The sequence below is a fragment of the Trachemys scripta genome, chromosome 1, assembly GCF_013100865.1.
Source record: "Trachemys scripta elegans isolate TJP31775 chromosome 1, CAS_Tse_1.0, whole genome shotgun sequence".
Lineage (NCBI taxonomy): Eukaryota > Metazoa > Chordata > Testudines > Emydidae > Trachemys > Trachemys scripta.
Genome location: NC_048298.1, coordinates 192,146,910 through 192,163,288, shown reverse-complemented (window position 1 = coordinate 192,163,288; position 16,379 = coordinate 192,146,910). Strand labels below are relative to the sequence as shown.

Here is a 16,379-nt window from a genome sequence, read left to right as displayed (position 1 = left end):
AGATGTAAAGAAGAAATAGAGCTATGCAAATAATGGATTTTTTTGGTTTGGTGGTTGAACCGTTAAAAAATGTTTTGGATCAACCCAATCATTCTGTTTGGTTTCCAACTTTTTTGACCCTTTTAATTATTTAAAAATAAAATTGAAGTAATTTTTTTAAAGTTTCAACTTAAAAAATGTCAAAACAAATTGTTTTTTAAATTATTTTTCATTTTTTTTTCAACCAACACAATTTGCTGAATTCAACACAAATTAGCAAAATGTTTCAATTGTCCCAAATATGGTTTTTTTTTTTTTTTTTTTTTTTTTTTTTGAAGGAAAAAAGTTTAATCTGAAAAATTTTGCTCAGCTGTAGGAAGAAAGAGAGAATGAGTCATGTCTAAGAGTGAAAAATAAAACTATATCAGACAACATAAGAAAGGAATAAGGGCCTCATTTATTTCTCATTGAAACAAAATCTCCCTGTTTCACTTGGGATAGTCAGGGCATTACGAGGAAGATAGTTTAAAGAGGCAATGTGAAGCTTTTGAAGAAGTGTTTGTTGGTGTTTGGGTCTGTATCCCTTTAAACAAACAAGGAATTGATAGGAATGGTGTACATGGTTTGTGAGTAACCAATAAGCTTGTCATCTCAGGTCTGGGGGTAAAACAATAAGAAACAAGCTGTGCAGTTCTGTCACATGCCAGCCATCTCAGGCAACCTTCAGCAGATAGAATTACTCACAGCATGGTCTTGTCACCATTACGACAATGTATTGTACAATCTTTTTTTAGCAACAATGAGGCAATAAATTCAGTTTTCTTAAACTTTTTTTCTTCAAGTCATTTATTAACAATGATGCGATATTTGCATGGTTAGAGTCGCTTGATGGAAAAGCTCCTATGATGGAACCTGATTATGCATCAGAAGAAAATAAATAGTCTGTATGATACATCATGTCCATTCATACTCTGGATAAACTAGAAGCAATCAATAAGAAAACAAAATGTCCACATGTCTGAAACAAAATGTCTAATTCTTTATTGATTGTACTTTGTTCTTGAAGATATAACCATATGTTTTCATGAGTGTGTCAAGCAACGAGGATTATAGTCAGTTATATATATATATATATAATCATTACAGATGTTAGGCTAAATAAAGAATTTTAAAAGTTCATTCTTCAGCACTGGATGAATTATTGTTCACTTTTATGTCAGTTAATAGTTTTTTTCTTCTGAGTCACTGTAACAAAAATAGAACTCAGGCTCAAAAACTTCAAAAGTGCTTTCTGTGCGTTGACAATTCATACAAGTAGTAGAGGAAAATTCCCCCAAGTTCTAAATATTTTGGACAGACCGCTGGCCTGTGTTGAACCAGGAGGAAAAATATTTGTCTTCTCTTCTTTTTCGAAATATATAATGAATGAGTATAGATTCTAACTGTCCAGTATGCCATTTCTCCAATTAAATGCTGCATTTGATCCATGGGTTAACGTCTTAACTGGTGGGTTAATCATCTGCCATCTATTCTCCTCTTTAAGCTCTTCACAGAAACACATGCCCAGTGAAGGTATCTAGAAAAACAGAGAGATTTCAACAGGACTTTGTATTAGAACTTTCCTGAATACACTGGAAATGGGGAAGACATACCATATAGACTGAAAGCACAGCGTAATTAAACAGTTTGCATTGTGGAACAGGGGTGTGTATCTTGAGAGCATTTTAGGAATACAGATCAAGATATTCTCCCACTTGACCTAAAATGAATTGGTAGCATGAGGAAGTCCTATCTGTTGGACACTAATGGAGCTTGTGTCAGCTCCACAAGCTCTTCCAGAGATCTGATAATCAAGCTATGTTCTTTCTATCTCATGCATCATCACCAGTAATAAACACACTGCTGACCAAATTCTCCCCTCCCTAACACCAGTGCAACAGGTATAATGGAAGGGAAAATTTGGCTTACAGAATCTTTGTTACCAGTGGTTATGTACAAACCAGAAAGCATAGGTTGGTCATCAGATCCCAGGATGAGCTTAAGTATCAGAGGGGTAGCCGTGTTAGTCTGAATCTGTAAAAAGCAACAGAGGGTCCTGTGGCACCTTTGAGACTAACAGAAGTACTGGGAGCATAAGCTTTTGTGGGTAAGAACCTCACTTCTTCAGATGCAAGTAATGGAAATCTCCAGAGGCAGGTATATATCAGTGTGGAGATAACGAGGTTAGTTCAATCAGGGAGGGTGAGGTGCTCTGCTAGCAGTTGAGGTGTGAACACCAAGGGAGGAGAAACTGTTTCTGTAGTTGGATAGCCATTCACAGTCTTTGTTTAATCCTGATCTGATGGTGTCAAATTTGCAAATGAACTGGAGCTCAGCAGTTTCTCTTTGGAGTCTGGTCCTGAAGTTTTTTTGCTGTAAGATGGCTACCTTTACATCTGCTATTGTGTGGCCAGGGAGGTTGAAGTGTTCTCCTACAGGTTTTTGAATATTGCCATTCCTGATGTCTGACTTGTGTCCATTTATCCTCTTGCGTAGTGACTGTCCAGTTTGGCCAATGTACATAGCAGAGGGGCATTGCTGGCATATGATGGCATATATAACATTGGTGGATGTGCAGGTGAATGAGCCGGTGATGTTGTAGCTGATCTGGTTAGGTCCAGTGATGGTGTTGCTGGTGTAGATATGTGGGCAGAGTTGGCATCGAGGTTTGTTGCATGGGTTGGTTCCTGAGTTAGAGTTGTTATGGTGCGGTGCGTGGTTGCTGGTGAGAATATGTTTAAGGTTGGCAGGTTGTCTGTGGGCGAGGACTGGCCTGCCTCCCAAGGTCTGTGAAAGTGAGGGATCATTGTCCAGGATGGGTTGTAGATCACTGATGATGCGTTGGAGAGGTTTAAGCTGAGGACTGTAGGTGATGGCCAGTGGAGTTCTGTTGGTTTCTCTACTGGGCCTGTCTTGTAGCAGGAGGCTTCTGGGTACACGTCTGGCTCTGTTGATTTGTTTCTTTATTTCAGATATCAGGAATGGCAATATACAAAAACCTGTAGGAGAACACTTCAACCTCCCTGGCCACACAATAGCAGATGTAAAGGTAGCCATCTTACAGCAAAAAAACTTCAGGACCAGACTCCAAAGAGAAACTGCTGAGCTCCAGTTCATTTGCAAATTTGACACCATCGGATCAGGATTAAACAAAGACTGTGAATGGCTATCCAACTACAGAAGCAGTTTCTCCTCCCTTGGTGTTCACACCTCAACTGCTAGCAGAGCACCTCACCCTCCCTGATTGAACTAACCTCGTTATCTCCACACTGATATATACCTGCCTCTGGAGATTTCCATTACTTGCATCTGAAGAAGTGAGGTTCTTACCCACGAAAGCTTATGCTCCCAATACTTCTGTTAGTCTCAAAGGTACCACAGGACCCTCTGTTGCTTTTTACAGGATGAGCTTGTGATACTGGCAACACAGATCACTCTTTTATTCATAAACGGAGCAAATACGATTTGGGTTCACTGAGACACAGTGAACATGGTACCCCACTGTACCACTTTACAGACTGACTTTTCCAGATGGGAGCTGTGCTTTCTTGACATAGGCTGCACAACACCTTGGGAGATGCAAAGGGGACACTGTTATCCATCTTAGTGACAGACAAACCAAGATACCTAGGGGGAGATTTTCAAAGGCACACCTGGCAGTTCGGTGTGTACCTCCCAGTGACTTTCAATGGGAATCTGGTGCCATGGTGCCTTTGAAAATCTTCACCAGAGAGACATGATATGCCCAAGGTCACATGGCAGTTGACTGGTAGAACTCACATCTCTTGACAGGCAGTTGTGTGCTAGAACTACTGAACAGAGCTCCCTCCAGAATCAGAGAGTAACTCTTGTTTTGAGCAACTGAAAAAACAAACAGCCCATTGCTTGAGTTGGTTCCTTACTGAAAATATACCAAGGAGAAAACAGTGGGCAAGAGCGTCCTGTTGGAAAAACTTCTTACCTTTCTAACCAATGAGGCAAAATCATTGCTGTCTCTGGCTGGGAGCCCTAGTACAGGTCGAGTGAAGGAATCCAGGGATGAGCCATGACCCACTATCAGGATGATACCTGTTACACCAAAATAAATAAAGGAAGGAAGAAAGAAAACTGTAACTTCACAATTCACCGTGTGTTGGTTATGCTTATTGGCTGTTTTTGTGTTTTTCATCTTTGCAGAGCTGTGTGACATATAAACTGGGCAGGTGGAAATATCCTGTTTGGTATGTTTCATGCAATTCAGCTAACAAGACAGGCATTTGCTGGGGGGAAAATGAAGCTTTCAAAACAAAAAAAAGCTGCCTTACAGTGTCAAGTCACATCCTGACAAACTACAGGGGCGTAGCGAGTGCCCTCCGTACCCTCCGACTGGAGGAGGCCCCGCAAGGAAGGAGGCCCCTAAAAGTGGCAAAAAAAATGCCGCATTCCAGTTTCTGCATTGTAAGGGGCCCTGCCTGGACATATGTTCGGAGGGGGCCACGTTCTTTGTTGCTACGGCCCTGACAAACTAAGACCCTGCATATGATATGATTTAGCAATGGAGTATTTTACTGCCTTATGTTTAGTCTTGTCTATTTCTATTTTAAATAATAGATATATTAATTTAGTATAATGTTTAATAATCTACCTCAAAGACAGGGCAATACCAAGCATCCATACTGAATGTATTTCATATGGCACAGCTGTTTCCGATCCTGCCATTGAAAACATGAGGCACTGAATGCGAGAATGTGAAATATTTACCGTTGCTTGTACAGTCACTGAGAATCTGTTTTATAACTGCAGAGCATCTGCTAACATACTCTTCATAACTTTCCGATGGCACCAGGGAGGAAAGTGGGAAAGTACATCTGATAATAAAAACCACAGAGGAGTCACTCATCTAGGTAACATTTGTTTGTGTATTGGGACAGTGTCAACATTATCAGTAAACAAACTGGTACCTATACACCATCTTTACCTCAGAGACTGCACTGATCTGAAGCATGGTACTTCAACTCACACCAAACAGTAGCTTTCTCTGCAAGTAGTCCAACTGAATCCAATAGAGGAACTCACAGAATAAGATACTATCCAATGTGAATAAAGGTAGCAGAATCTGTCCCTTAGTAAACCTCACAATGGATCATGCAATTTATAAGAAATATACCCCAGAAATGCTTGTGTTTGGGAAAAAACATACAAATATAGGCTCCTCCAGGCAAGAACATTAAAAAAAAAATCATTGTCCAGGTAGGATGGATTTTAGGCTTAAAAACTGAGCTAAACCCTGAAGTCCGTACTCAGTTCTTATCTATACAGAACTCCCACTGACACCAATGAAATGGCTGATTCCAGGATTTGGCCCCTTGGCTTGAGTGTCCCTTTAAAAATCCCTACCTGTGCCTGCTTTGACAAAACAAATTAAACAACCCTTGTTTGCTTTTTACTTAAAAATAAATCTTTATAAAGACCAGTGAGAATATTTATTAATATTGGGCCAGTCTTAGGATTTTGAGCTGTTGGCCTTCAAGATCTGACCTTATAGTTTCTTTTACTTATAGGTGTCCCCTGCATGTAAAATATAGTGTTTACAAATTAAGGGCCAGATCTTCAGCTGCTATAAAGCAGCGTATCTCCACTAAACAGCTGAGGATCTGGCCTGAAATATTTAGGGTTCTGTCATCAAGTCTAGAGTAAATGGACAAAGGAATGTTTTTATTTCCTTCATTATTTCTTTCTATAAAGTCACTTCTCCTGTTAGCTGGAGACCTGCACAGCTACATGTTGCTCTGCCACATGCAATGGCTCTGGTCCAGGAAACTATACCAGCTAACTTCTTTCAACCACACAGAAGATCAGAATCTGATCATCTTATCTCACCCATTTAAAACCAGCGTGAGCAGCGAATAGGTAGCAAGTAGATTGATGTATTGTAGGGCTATTGTACTAGACCTGTCATACAGTACAAAAGTGAATTTCAGACTGTCCTCAGAGCTTTTAAACCACGGGACCATCTCTGAATAAGAGATACAATAGATAGATGGTTAAGCGTTCCTCCTCTACTTTTACAGGGACCCATTCAACATAGTATCCAAGCACCAATTCAGAAAGCAGGGAATAAGTAGTAACTAAAAACCTGTGAGGAATGCAGATATCTGTCAGTGTGTGATCATTGATAATAGGTCATTCTATGTATTACAGTAGTGCCAAGAGACTCCAAGTGAGACCAAAACTCCATACTGTAGGTACTGTATATATTGGCTATGTGTGGAAGCAGTCCCTGCCCCAAGTAGCTTGCAATCTAAATAGACAAGAAAGACAAAATGTGAAAGAGGAAACAGAGGGAGAGAGGTTAAGTGATTTGCCTAACAGATCAGTGGCTGATTCAGGAACAGAACCCAGATATCCTAATACCCAGTCCAGCACCCTATCCATTAGACAACACTGCTTCTTTAATGCCATTAAAGATCAGTTTAGTTTAGACTGAGTACCTCCACTGATGGTGAGTGATCAGGGTCCTGACCAGAAGATGGTCATGACTTTTACTTAAATAATCTAAATGGCAATCAGTGGGTAGAAATATCATATGTGACTTTGCAGAAATCTCACCACTAAGCACAGTCCTTTCAGGAAGGTTACAGACTTCACTAACTCTTCTGTGACCTAGAGATGCTATCTTCTGCAAACAGTACTAGGGGTGACGTGAAACCTTGATGGTGTCTACTGATTTGGAGAGCCCATGGTGATGGAGTATTTGAGGAATACAATATCTGTATATCGATAGCAAGGATCAGAATTACTAAGCAAGAGTCAGTAATGGAGTTAAAAAGCAAAGCTTAGACCTCGATTGGCCTGGCCATAAACATAGAAAAGAAACAAGTGCAATGGCTCTTCCCAAAAGAAATAATAGTGAGGGTGCTGAAGAAAGGAGGAGCCAAAGGAGTTGGAAGGAAGGGGGTTGCAAAGTTACATGTATATGGTAATAGTAGCTACTGGAGACAGTAGATTTTGACCCTGGCCATGTGACAGGAATTAACCTTTTTTAACACTGACTTATGGCAGATGACCGGGGCTAGGAAATAATAGTCGCTTATAATCACTCACGTGGGGTGGGGATAGAGAGAATAGAAATGTGAGCTGTACTTCTGAATGAAATTTGGAGGAAGGAGCACAGGTTTCAGCAGGGAAGGGTTTGGAAAAGGCACCAGGAAACCAGTCTGTGTACATATGATTAGAATGCTATCTGCAGTTGCAGCATCTCTACGAACAGTTCTCTTAAAAAGAGCCAGTTTTGTTTTAGAAACATGGAGACCTCTCATGTTATTATCCAGCACACTGCACATGAAACATCTGGGGAAGGACGCTAACTGTTTTCATTGATGTACAAAATGCATATTTATAGTTTGTTTAGGTTATTCAGTTGCTGGCTGGCTCCAATGTTGCAACACTTTACAGTTTTCCCTTCCACCCATTAAGCACTTTACCCATCTTCAATCGTGGCCTGTCTCTACGGAGTCTTATATCAACTGATTTTTTTTTTTTTAGATTAGTGAGTTTGTATGGAAAGCGAGAAACTAGGGGAAATAGTAACTTTGCTGTGAATAGTTTTGAACCTAGGAAAATGAAAGGGTTTGTCTATTCACTCACTCTGAAACTAAGGATTTTGCTCTGTGTTGAGAAATACTATAAAGACACAACACTTTTTTACTTGTCCAGACATGGGAAACCCCAGAGTGAGGTACCTTTATTAACCAAGGGATTTTCTGGGTTTGGCCATGCACTGCAGGTGTAATGCAGCATGGCACTGTGAACAAACAAACAAACAAAAAGAGGCTAGAACAGATTCAATGCCTGGTTCATTTCCTGTTCTGCTGTGGTTTACAAGCATTCAGAACCTGCACCACACCACAGAATTGCATTGTGGAAGGCAGGGACAAAAAAGGGGACTTTGCTGAGTGCAGTGATTATTTTTGAGCAAAACAAAAAATACCACAGAATTTAATGCAGAAATCTATTTTAATGAAACATTAACATCCCGACAACCTATAAAATTAGAATGACAGATGCCTTGCTTTCTGTTCATCTCTCTTCTCCCAACACATTTGGGCTGCCCCTGGTTCCTACAACTCTCTGCTCCAGCGGTATTTGGGACATGAGCTCTGTCTCCCTTACACTTGCTGTTTAGAGGGACTTAGTTGAAAATTGGTGAATTTTTCTTGCTGTTGAGAAGTTCACATGTGGAACTGTGCGAATCTTGGCAGCTACGGGATCATGTGATATCAGCCCCCATTGGGACAAATTCTGAAACCTTCACTCAATTTTGAGCTGAGCACCAAGGAAAGGACTTGACCCCCACCCCACCATCAAAATGCAATACAATTATTTCTTGGCTGAAATGTGACAAGACAGGAATTTTTTCACACTTAACAAATCATGGCTCATAGTTTTTAGCTAAAAGTAAAAACAAAAATATGGATGTCCATCATGAGAGTCTAAAATATTTAGATAATCAACCATAGGCCTGATCTTGCAAACTTGAAGTCAATGCCATTCACTTCTATAGGAACAGGATTCAGACCCGACACACACACTCACCCATCCATATACATGTAAGAATGATTCACCCGTTAGTATGTCACCTTGCCCAAAAGCAGTGAATTATGTAGTGAAAGAACTAACTATATATTGGCATGTCCTATCTTGGGACCAAATAATATAGGCTTTACTCAGCCCCTACTCTGTCCGTTGAAGTCAATGGTCTAAATCCTGAATCATTCATTTTTGCAACACTGTCTTGTGAGACTTAAGAACTGCCAAAAACAAGAGAGGTATCAGAAATACACATTAACATACTGTACATGCAGCATTTACCTGTAACTGGGATCTATATTGTAAGTAGCCTCTGTCAGTTCTGTCAGTGCCATAAAGGAGGGAATTATTTTGTTGGCCTCCCATTTGGTCCATTCAAAGAGTCCAGGTTCTACCCTGATTTTAATTTTTTGTTCTAATTTAAGCCCTGCAATAAATAAGAGATTTTAAAAAAGGAAAGGTGCATTCAGAGCTTTAAGCTTTGCCTGCACATGGCACCTTATTCCTAGTAATAATTTTATTAACAAAGTAAAAATACAATGTAAAACAAAGACTATTAAGTACACATAATGTTGACTACATGGAATCTCAGTCCTTCTAGATACCCTACGCCACATGCTTAAACAATACTTGGTAAAGTTCTGAAGCTGGCAACCCAGGGGGAGGAGAAGAAACTATACTATATTCTTGCCAGAGTCACTGTAAGCGTAAATTCTCAAACCACGATTATTTGTGGAGTGATGCCACTGGGTGCTGCGGGGTAGAGAACAAAATGGAGACAACGACTCACTCCGCACAGGTGTTAGAGGGTAAGTAAATATCAAGAAGAAAATTGTTGTATGCTGTTTCTATATACTGTGTAGCTCACTGGGCCTATGTGGAGCAGTAAATCCAAACCTATAAAAACTGTGTTAAAGAAAAATCTCCCTGTTAAAGAGAGGTAACCTGAGTTTTACTCTGTATTCTCAGAAGGCCACACTGATGTGAATTCCCAGCAGAAATGCAGTGTTCCTTCCCAGTTCTGGAATCACAGAGTCCTATCATCCATGGCTTTGTGATTTTAAAAGAAATTTTTGAGTGACCTATCATGTGGGAGTCTTCATTTAAAAAGACTAGTTTTTAATGATGTGGCGGTCTCAAACCAATTGTTAGCAAAGGCAAACTTCCAGGAGAAACTCTCAGGTTTCTTTCCCCGGGTACCCGTCCCTGAGCGTAATGGAAACACTTGATTTTATGACCAAAATCATTCATGGAAGAGTTAAATATAACAATTTGACAATAAGTTAAATTCTACTTAATCTGAAATGTCTTTGTCTTAAACAACCTTAGATTCCATTTTAACTTTATTGGACACGATTCAATTGAATACGATTTTACTATTATAGTGGGAAAACTTTATTACTTCCTCACAGTATCACCTAGCCCTTGCTCTAGACAGAAGTATCTGTCAGCACTGATTAAAGGCAAAAGTACATTTTCAAAAAGCCATGCAGCATTTTAGGTGCTCCACTCTCATTGGCTTAGAGGAAGATTGACTCAGAAATGGCCAGTGTGGTATAAGAACATAACCATTTTGCTAACCTACCTTCTAGCACGTGTTGAGCTGTCTGTATGCAGCGGAGTGCAGGGGAACAGTATACACAGCTAACTGCCTCTTGTTTCTTCAGCAGAGCTTCTCCTGCAATACACATGAGAATTGCTCTTTACAATCATTAGTACTACTGCAAAATATTTCCCACAGATTTAGTTTGAACTTTACAATAAACTGACTTTGAATGCACTCATGCCTCTTTTTAATTCACTTTCCACAAATATTCTGGTGGACAAGCTTACCAGCAGGAATATTTGTGGGAAGAGGAAATGTTAAGTGAATACTAGAAAAACAGCCATAGAAATATTTGAATTTGTAAAGGCACTTAGATACACTTATGGTAGATAGAGAAAGACAGGTATTTGCACCACAATCCTATTTCTGAGATTTATACTCATCAAAGCAGGGAACAGAAACACATCATGGATAGATGTATTCAATCTGACTACCCAATACAGTTCAAATATCAATATAGTGAGTATGAACTGCTCACACACAATCTAGAGACCAAGAAACTGCATGTCCTGCCCCACGCTAGCCAGCCAACAGAGAGGCTACAGTCAGGGCCGACCCTACCATTTTTGCCACCCCAAGCAAAAAAAAAGAAAAAGAAAAAAAAGCCGCTCGGACTGCCGCCCGAACTGCCGAAGCAGCCAAAAAAAAAAAAAAAAGAAAGAAAGAAAAGAAAAGGCGCCCCTTAGCATGTGCCGCCCCAGGCACGTGCTTCTTCTGCTGGTGCCTGGAGCCGGCCCTGGCTACAGTTCACTGCTCCGGTTCAGACTAGAAGCAGAATGTACAGTGTTGTGGCACATTGCTCTGACCCTTCCCTGCCATAAGGTGGCAGGCTGGCTCTTGCACTACATGAGAAATTGGCCCTGCTCCCCACCCTGCTGTACAGCTCCCACATGAAACAGCAAGGTCCCTTTCCTGCTGCCTATAAAGGAAATCTACCAGTTATGCTGCCAAGAAGCATTCCTATGGTAAAGCCAGCATGCGCTTTCACAGATTACAGAAGTCTTTTTTCCACCCCTTTTCATTCCTATTAGAATAATATCTAACTTACCTACAAGTCTAGACTGGAAAACACCACAGCATGATAAAGGAGGATCATATTCAAAATGTTTGATGCCATCTCTTCGTTTTGGCAGACTGGCAGGGAAATTCAGATCTGCTCTGTGGTATTTTCCTAAAACAAAACAGAACATTTCATCCCTATATATAAAGGCCATAGTAATACATGCATACATATTTCTGTTATGCATGCACAATAATTTTCTTCTGCATTTTAGGCAACCCATTTCTGAAAACCTGACCCTAATTGTCTCCCTGGTGAAAAAAGGGAGTGAGTGATTTCTTAATATTACCTCAGGGATACTGCACTTTACATTCACCAAAGCAAACCCGGGAAATTGTTGATTCACTATGGCCCAGTCTCATTGGGTTCTGGGAAAGACAGCAAGGAGGAGAACCGTCTGACAGAATGACACATCTCCTCTGAGTTCCAGAGTAGCGGAACACCAGAGAAAACAAATGCTCTGTAAAATTCAACAGAGACATATATTCACATCAGAGCAGTGGAAACTCTTTTTTACCATTGCCAAAGTTATAAAAAAACAATGTTCTCATAGCAAAAAAGAAAAGGAAATACTTCACAGATTTTAAGGCCAGAAGTGATCATTATGGTCATCTTGTCCAATTTCCAACATAACCCAAGAGACCATGAGCAAAACACAATTCCTCCCCCACTCTCACCCCCAAATATATATCTATATATATCTATATATATCTATATAAAACTTTGTTTCACCTTAGAATCATGCTTTGAAGGCCAAAAAACCCGTCAACCTTGACTTTTCACCTATGCCAGTGTTAACATTTTGTCATTTCTCCACAAAAATCTCATTGTTTGCTCCAGTTATTCTTGACTGGGTTTGACTAGCACAGCGTCATGATTTTGATCAACATTGTAATGTTGAAAAGCTATGTCTAGCCACACAAAATAGGGAAATTTGGGCATTGATCAATTTTTTTAAATTTTTGAAAATGCTGGTGAAAAATTAATGTTTTGCACTTCAACTCGAGACAAAAATGTAGTTTCACTGAGCTCTATTTGTACAGTATTACTTGGGTAGGATGACTACATGGGAAGTACTGTGACTATAGCAAATGCAGTAGATCCTCAGAGTTCTGAACACCTCAAGAATGAAGATTTTTTGTAACTCTGAAATGTTTGTAACTGAACAAAACATTACAGCTGTTCTTTCAAAAGTTTACAACTGAACATGGGCTTAATACAGCTTTGAAACTTTACTATGCAGAAGAAAAATGCTGCTTTTAACCATCTTAATTTAAATCAAACAAGCACAGAAACAGTTTCCGTACCTTGTCAAACCTTCTGTTTAAACTTTCCCTTTATTTTTTTAGTAATTTATGTTTAACAGTACTGTATTTGCCTTTTCTTTTTGTCTCTGCTGCTGCCTGATTGTGTACTTCCAGTTCCAAATGAGGTGTGTGGTTGACTGGTCAGTTTGTAACTCTGGTGTTCGTAACTCTAAGGTTCTACCGTATTGCTTTGACTATATGATACTACTAGGCTTTTTGTGTATGAAGGGTATTTTTGAATAGCTGCTTTCTTCAGCACTAAAGTTCAGCCTGGTTTGCAGACATTTACAAGTAGTAATTTAGACTTTATGCATCACGGCCATCATGGTACAATATTTTCTTTTCAGTCTGATTTGCCAAGGGCCAGTCCTCCCGTTCTTTTACTTACCATCTGCAGTTAAGCATTGCTGAATCCAGGACTTCCCAAAAACATGATCCACTCTCTCCCCATGGCGCATCACCAACAGGCCTCTTCTGAGAGCAATAGCCTGAGAAAGCTGGATGCAGTGACCCATTTATATTTTAGTGTTATTAGTTAATTTTATTGCAGTGGCACCTAGAACCTGCAACTGAGATCAGGACTACAATGTGCTGTACACACATACTAAAGGACAGTCCCTTTCCTGAAAGGCTTACAATCATTTGAATAAACTAGACCAGGGGTTGGCAACGTTTGGCACGTGGCTCGCCAGGGTAAGCACCCTGGTGGGCTAGGCCAGTTTATTTACCTGCTGACGCGGCAGGTTCGGCCGATCGCGGCCCCCACTGGCCGCGGTTCGCCGTCCCAGGCCAATGGGGGCAGCGAGAAGCCGCGGCCAGCACATCTGTGATTTCAGTGGCTATAGATTAGGTTATAAGACCATGTTTACATTAGGAAAAAGGTGATTAACTAACATGTTAAAATCCTAGCATAGGCACAGCAAACTGGATGAGGAGAATTGGAATCCTTACAATACAGACAGATCTGCATTCAAATTTTCCACTGTACACTGCATCTTATTTTATCTCTGCAGCAACAGATTTTGTTTTGCGTCTGAGGGTGTATCTATGACACAAATGGAGGAGTGGTTGTAACACAGAGTTAGCTTTACCCATGTTAGCTTTAATCTAGCTAGCACAAGGTAACAATAGCAGTGAAGATGTGGCCGTAGGGTCCCCAGCGTGGTCTAACAACCCTAGTATGTACTCAGGGTCCCTGGCTTGTACTGAGGCAGCTAGTCTGAGCTGAAATCCGTGCCACTATGTCTATATTATGATTGTTACCCGCGCTAGCTAGATTAAAACTAGCATGGGTGTGTCTACCCGTGCTACAGTCACATCTCCATTTGCTTTGTACACATACAGTACCCTTAGGAAGAGATATTAATAAACTGCAGTGGGAAGATTATGATTCAGGGTTTTGCAATCTTGCTTTTCTGTTTTGAGGGAACTTGAGTGCAGGAGCAACTTCCATCATAGGGACTCTCAAAATGAACACGTGAAGTACTGCAAGAAACATACTGTGGATCAAATCAGGACTCCAACCCAGAGCTGGGCTCTGTGAGAGAAGGGAGGAGGAGCACACAAGCTGTGGTGTCAAGGAGGCGTTATATTATGCCCATGGAAGTCATCATATTTTCAGGGTGCTGAAGGGAACACGATGAGGTCTGGTTTTGGGAGGACATCCTCTACATTCTGGCTGCTAGCTACATTCTTCTGGGGATTAGTATTTCTAAGAACCTTTGTTTCTAATGTGCAGGGTTCTTGCAAATTTCAGGCCCCTACCAGGTCACAAGAAAGGAGCTGCAGACAGAATGTACTAATGGTGCAATGCACACAAATGCACCCAGGTCACATGAACATCAGAGCCCATGCACCCAAGTGGGTAGCCCATCTGAGAAGCTGAGATTTAGTCAAATTCTTGCCCTTTGCTGGGCGACCTGTTAATAAATACTGGGGATACATTGTAAAAAAACAAAAACAAAACACCTCCTCCTCCCCCCCAAAAAAACCCATCAATATTGAGGGCAGGGGTTAAAAATGTAAATCTGTCAGTGTTGATGGTGACCCTTTAAACTAATTTACTCTACTATTGTCTTACACACCTATTTATTGTAAATATATATAAAAACACAAAGAAATTACAGACTAGGATCTAAGATCCTACAGTAAGGCATATAAATATCTAAGATAAGGTAAAATAAAATCAGTTTGGCCAAGAAAGTACAAACATAGGGCCTAATTCTGCTCTCAGTTACACTGGTGTAAATCCATTGAAATCAATGGTGTTATGCAGGCCTCAGACTGGTATGAGAGAAGAATTAGGCCCAACGCCTACTGCTAGCAATATCTGCACATTGCTCCACAAGCCATATCACCAGAGTTTGACACAAGCCTTGCTTATACTTAGAGGATCTGTTTACTCCTTGCACATAAAGAAAGCTGACATTTGAAAACTATATTTTTTTCATTTGCTTTGTTATTTTTTACTGGCTGAAGCAAAGAGACATTAAGAAATGTAAAAGCAATTTCTCTATAGATAATATTGAGATGAAACTAGAGGGTGATATTAAATGTTCATTTAAAAACATGTATTTGTATAAGCATGTTACCTGCACTGATATTTATGCACCTGTCAAAGGGTAAGAAATGAAGACTTATTACCTGGAAAGCAAGTGTTTGGGTTACACTCTTTGTCATTACTGGGATATGGACTTCACCATTCAGTTTACGTCTAGGTTCATTTTCATTCTTGGGGAGCAGTCCTGAAGCTGGAGTGAAAGTGTATTCTCTGTGGGAAAAGTAGAAACAACAGACGCACATAGAGAGATGGGATTTTTAAGGCCTGATCTTGTATCCAAGGAAGTAAAAGGCAAGATTCCCATTCACTTCAGTGGGAGCAGAATCGTAAAGAGTTTTGACATGAAAAGGAGAATAATGACAAAGAAAAATCTGGTTTACATGAAAAGGAGAGAAATGATAAAGAAGATTCAGCCTCGCATGATGACAGAAACAGCAGTGAGAAAAATTGCACATCACAAATTGATACATCAGATCCTGCTTTATGGCCAGTGATCCTAAACGTTGCCAATATTGATTGTACAATTTTGAACGGGTCAGACAAAATCAAGGATATGACATTTCCATTAAATGAGCAGAAGCGACACTTCTCAAAGTTGCACTGCAAAAGAGTGCTCAAGTATGGTTAGAAACTGAATCAGCATTGGCTAGTTTACTCAAAATTAACTGACAAAGTGTTCTGTTTTTGTTGCAAAATATTTGACAAGAATGCCAAATCATTGCTTGTGCTTTCTGGGTCCAATTACTGGCATAATTTAGCTGATGCTGTGAAGCAACATGAAAAATCACCAGGCCATATTACAGCCTATTCTAAATGGATGGAGATCAAATCCAGGCTCAAGCTGAATAAATGCATAGATGCAGAAAACCAGTGCTTTATTAATGTAGAAACCCAGCACTGGAGGAACATGCTTGAGTGTCTGATCTGAATTACCCTCTTCCTCGCAAAGAATAATTTGACTTTCTGGGGCTTGTCAGACAAGTTGTTCACTGAACATAACTGTAATTTCCTCCGTTTGGTAGAGCTCCTTGGGAAATACGATGATGTCATGGGTGAACACCAACGTCTAGTAGTGCATAGAAAAGCAATAGACCATTACTGCAACAAAACAATTCAAAACAAATTGAGTGACCTTATGGCAAGGAAGGTGCTTGATAACATATTGATGCAGCTTGGCAAAGCAAAGTACCACCCCGTAATAATGAACTGCACTCCTAACATTAGCCACAGAGAAAAGATGTCATTTACAGTAAGATTTGT

General features: G+C 40.1%; 1 protein-coding gene across 3 annotated transcripts in view; it reads right to left on the bottom strand.

The window, feature by feature from the left end:
- Nucleotides 1-466: 466 nt before the first annotated feature.
- The window catches only part of UBASH3A (ubiquitin associated and SH3 domain containing A), a 40,185-nt gene continuing 24,272 nt past the window's right edge, over nt 467-16,379 (bottom strand). For 2 of the 3 annotated variants that reach the window (XM_034753428.1, XM_034753420.1), the window contains 8 exons: nt 15,203-15,329; nt 12,948-13,056; nt 11,241-11,363; nt 10,172-10,264; nt 8,869-9,013; nt 4,759-4,865; nt 3,980-4,086; nt 467-1,555 (listed from right to left, as the gene is read on the bottom strand). In XM_034753428.1, coding sequence (XP_034609319.1) covers nt 1,418-1,555; nt 3,980-4,086; nt 4,759-4,865; nt 8,869-9,013; nt 10,172-10,264; nt 11,241-11,363; nt 12,948-13,056; nt 15,203-15,329 — 949 coding nt within the window. In that variant the 3' untranslated portion in view covers nt 467-1,417. The other variant, XM_034753436.1, reaches the window with a different exon arrangement.